The 4,510-nt window shown below is 34.8% G+C and overlaps 1 protein-coding gene across 1 annotated transcript; it reads right to left on the bottom strand.

Moving 5' to 3' along the window:
• Positions 1-1,302: 1,302 nt before the first annotated feature.
• Positions 1,303-4,168, bottom strand: LOC122280528 (transcription factor bHLH162-like). The gene is made up of 3 exons (XM_043091469.1): positions 3,964-4,168; positions 1,643-1,966; positions 1,303-1,542 (listed from the first exon to the last, which is right to left on the bottom strand). Exons 1-3 carry the CDS (start codon positions 4,102-4,104, stop codon positions 1,474-1,476), a joined length of 534 nt encoding a protein of 177 aa, XP_042947403.1. The 5' UTR covers positions 4,105-4,168; the 3' UTR covers positions 1,303-1,473.
• Between the last annotated feature and the right edge of the window lie 342 nt (positions 4,169-4,510).

Here is a 4,510-nt window from a genome sequence, read left to right as displayed (position 1 = left end):
TACTCCGGATGATGTACGAGCTATATTGGCGGAGTACCGCCAAATTATATTCAAGGACTTCATTCAGCCCATTATGGATAGGCTTCAGGACGTGGAAGGACGCTTACAAACCTTTCAGGAGGATTTTGATTTACTTAATAAATAGATATTGTTAGTTATTATTTTACTTTTTTTATGTTGTATAGAACGTTTAACTCTTTTTGGGATGTGATTAATGTATGATTTTTATTTTTAGTGTTTGCTAGCCTCTTTATTGTTAATTATATTTCCTTCTCATTATACTTAATGTTCACAATAATTGAAAAAATGACACTATTTTTAAAGTAATATTTATTTAACTAAAATATTTTTAAAATAATTACATAAAATTAATTTATGAATTCGTAAATATTTTAATTCATTGTAAATCATAATATATAATATATAGAAATTTTTATTTAATTTGAAAATGATAAAAAATTAATAGAAAAAATATGTATTATTACAATTTTAACAATATATCTTTTCAATTAAATAATACCGTTCGAACGAATTATTACCAATTCGAATAGATTATATTGCATTCGAATAGATTAATTTTCTATTCAAATTAAATTTTATTAGTTCGAACGATTTCGATTTTTTGAAACGATCTAATTCGTCCCAGAATCTCCGGTTCGAACTAATATTTATTAATTCGAACGGATTTATAAGGTTCTTCCTATTTTGAGACGAAATTTAAATTTCATCCCTAAAAAGAAAATTTCTTGTAGTGTATGATACGATATTCTTTCCAATTTTGAGAAGTTGAAGATATAATTAATTTGGTTAATAGTAATATATCGCTAAATATAGTTTTAAAGTGTGTAAATTTTATACATTTCATTTGAAAAAAATGGAGATGATTATTAAAAAATAATTTTTTCATATAGATTCTAAATTTATCTATTTTTGTAAAGGTTTGCATGCAGATCAGACTTGCACACTCTCAGAGTATGTACAAATATCATTTCTCTTTAATTATGAGTTAATTCATTGTTAGTATCTCACATATCAAGATCAGTTGATTATGTTTTTTTTTTTTTTTTTTTTTTTTAAATTTTGATTTAGTTAAGAAAGTAAAATTTAACCAACAACTGGTACTAATATATTTGGACTGAAATATTATTATTTAGAAGTTAATTAGAAGAAGAATCTGGTAATATCTAATTTGGGACCTTTTCATAGTTTTTTTGAACTATTTTTCTTGATTTCAGATTACATTAAACAAATACAATTAACAACTTCAAGTAAAGGATTGGAGATGTGACTTAATAATTTGTCTAGAATTAATGCTCGATCGCACAAGGTAGCTTTAATATCTAGCTAGCACATGGCTCCAGACATATAACTTGCTCACAAATGGTAAACAAACAGGGCTTAATTAAGTACTATTGCTGAACGCTAGCGGCTGATCTGATTAGAAACTAGTAAGATTTGCACGCAGAAACCCACTCAATGTTTTAGTTCTTGCAATCTTTGCCTTACTCTTGAAGTCTCAACCCCAATTCTAGAAATCTTCGCCTGGAAAAATCGTCAAACAGAAATGAGGACTGGGATCGAAGAAAATACATATCACAAAAGAATTACTTGCATTTAAGATGTTGTATATATAGATATATACCTGAGCATGAATTGTATGGAAAATTTTATCACCCACAGTATGAAAGCTACTGCTGACAACTTCACCACCTTCTTCCTGAAGAATACAAGTAACCTCATACATGAAGTTCTTCTGCAACCCACTTATCAAAATGACTTCTATACTGGAACCCAAGTCTCTTAAATCAACAATAGGAAGCGATGAGCCAATCCCCATGTTACTGCTATTACCTAAACTCACTGCAACAGCTCGTTCCTTCCTACGCTTTAACTTTTCTATTCTTTCCCTCAGCTGGGTGATATAGCGGGTGGCGTAATCAAGCTTATCTTGCTGCGAAACCATGTCCTACAACGTATAATATAGAAAATAAATAATTAGTAATTAACCAAATTAAACTATCTAGCTCATGTACTGAAATTAACAGTTCTGGGTTCTTGAATATGATCTCTTCCAAGTTATAATTAACTAAAGAAAAAGAAAGGAGACGTAGATTAATCAATATCGTGAGGTAATACTAATATATATATATATATATATATATAGGAGGTAATGCATTTGTCTGTAAACTGAATGAATATGTATGGATGAATTCATCTGGAATTCATCATATCGGATTATTAATTGAGACTGTTAATAAGTCACAGCATGTATCACGCCATTGAAAATAGCTGTAAAGCCGGCTAGTTTTATGATATTTTCCAGCAATAAGCCGGCAGTCTCCACAACACTTCCGGGGGTTGATGTTCCTCTTTGTCCAGCTAAGGTCATTGATGGCGAGTATTGTGTGTTATTTTCAAAGGAAGACATTGACAGATCTGCGGTGCCTTTCAAGTTTTCCGTGGTCCTGAAATTTTTACGTCAACGCCCTACATTGGATGTGATTCGATCGTTTATTCGCAGCCGTTGGGGGTTGGTGTCTCAGCCGGTGGTATCTGCTATGCGGAGGCCTCGTAATGTGTTCATTCGTTTTTCAAATGAGCCGAATTTCATGAAGGCGCTACCGAGGGAAGCTACGGATATTGATGGAGTTGCTCATCGAGGTTTCCATTGGCATCCCGATTTCAATGAACATAAGGAACAGTCTATGGTGCCTGTTTCGATTGTTCTTCCGGGTTTACCACCAAATTTTTACCATGAATCTTTTTTAAAGAATATCAGAGCCCCTATTGGTCGGTTTTTGCGTCGGAATAACTCAACGAGGTGTGCCACAAGAACTGATGGGGCTCGGGTGTGTCTCGAGATGGATGCGGCTCTAGAACCTATTCATGGGGTCTCGATTGGGATTCCTCATCAGGAGTCCAGTTTTATGTTGCGATGGAATATGAGAACTTGCCTGCGTTTTGTTGCAGATGTAATACTGAACGGCATAACTCAAGAACTTGCCGCTGGAAGGATTAAGGAAAGAAGGAATTGGATCGAGAAAAAAAAGGAGACAAACAAATGAAAGCCTGGATGAAAAAAAAATCAAGAGGTGGTGGGCAAGCAAAATATGGCGAACCAAGTTTTGGATTCTGGGAAGGAGGTTCATGATTTTGTGGGTCCGAGTAATACTGATGTTGTTGATCAACATTTAGACGTCTCTTTGCACCTGGATGGGAATGGAGATGGCTTGCCATTAACTGTCGTGGAGGTACATGATTTGGTGGGTCCGAGTAATACTGATGTTTATCAACATACAGGCGTCTTTTTGAACCAGGAGGGGAATGGAGAAGGTCTGCCGTTAACGATGGTTAGGATTGAGGTAGAAGAGGCAGAGTGCTGTCTTGGAGCAGGACAATAGTGGGATTCTACAGCTCCCTTCAACCCGAAACCCTAAACCTTTCCTCATCTGCTCAAAGGGATATTGAAGGTTGATAAGCTGGGTCTTCCAGCCTTGCGATGTTAGGAGTTTTATTGCGATAGTTTCGGTTTTTTTTTTTTTTTTTTTTTTTTTTTTTTTTTTTTTTTTTGATGTTTTGGTTGATTTTTTATCCTTTAATGTACCTGGGTTCCCTCCCCCTTAGTGAGTTTATTTAATAAAAAGGTATGTTTCTTTTTTTTAAAAAAAAAAGTCTCTCATATATATCTGATAACCCAGCCCTTTGATCCCATTATAACCCCACTGATCATCCTCTTTCTAATTAACGATATCGTCATCTATAGTCTCTGATGATCAGATGATTATATAAACACTTTGTACAGATCGAGTTCTAATTAATGAACTGCTAAGCTTATACCTAAAATCCAAAACGTACGATATTGATGAATGAAAGTGCAGAAAAAAAAGTTAATGCGTTTAGTCTGCAAGCATGAAAAGCATATCTTCAACTAAAGATAGAGAGTGAATAATTAGCTGTGAGTACCCTGGAGGGTTTGAAGTAGTGGAGATCAGGAATAAGAGAAGCAAGCTTAAAGCATAGCCCTTTCATATGGATTCTTCTGTTCCTCTCCACTGTCCTCCTATCAGGCTTCGTTGCATCATCAATACTGCTTGTCTTCTTCATTTTCAACCCTCCAATATGATCACCATGATCTCTAGCTAGCTCTCTCTCTCTCTCTTCTCTTGCTTTTAAGCTCTGTAAACTGAGGGTAGGGTTTGAGTTCGAAGTGTGACTACTTTATATAGAAAGTTTTGGTATCCAAACTGAGCCATTAGATTTTATCGTACATATATTCGAGTTTGTTCTGGTGTGAATGGGCATGCAGCAAACCGAGAAATGGGGCATATTGCTGCTGGTCCGCGATCCCACTGGCAACTGCAAGAAATTAAGCTGATTCTAGACCTCTGCAGCGTTTTCTCCGTCTTCCACCCTTTGATCTGTCTCTTTTTATCTGATAGAAATTTATTTTTTCTTTCATGTTAAAAACGTCCGTGCTTCCACAGACCATATTTATCTTATCTTCATGACA

The sequence above is a fragment of the Carya illinoinensis genome, chromosome 11 (genome assembly GCF_018687715.1).
Source record: "Carya illinoinensis cultivar Pawnee chromosome 11, C.illinoinensisPawnee_v1, whole genome shotgun sequence".
NCBI lineage: Eukaryota > Viridiplantae > Streptophyta > Magnoliopsida > Fagales > Juglandaceae > Carya > Carya illinoinensis.
This window is presented reverse-complemented; position numbering and strand designations above follow the sequence as displayed.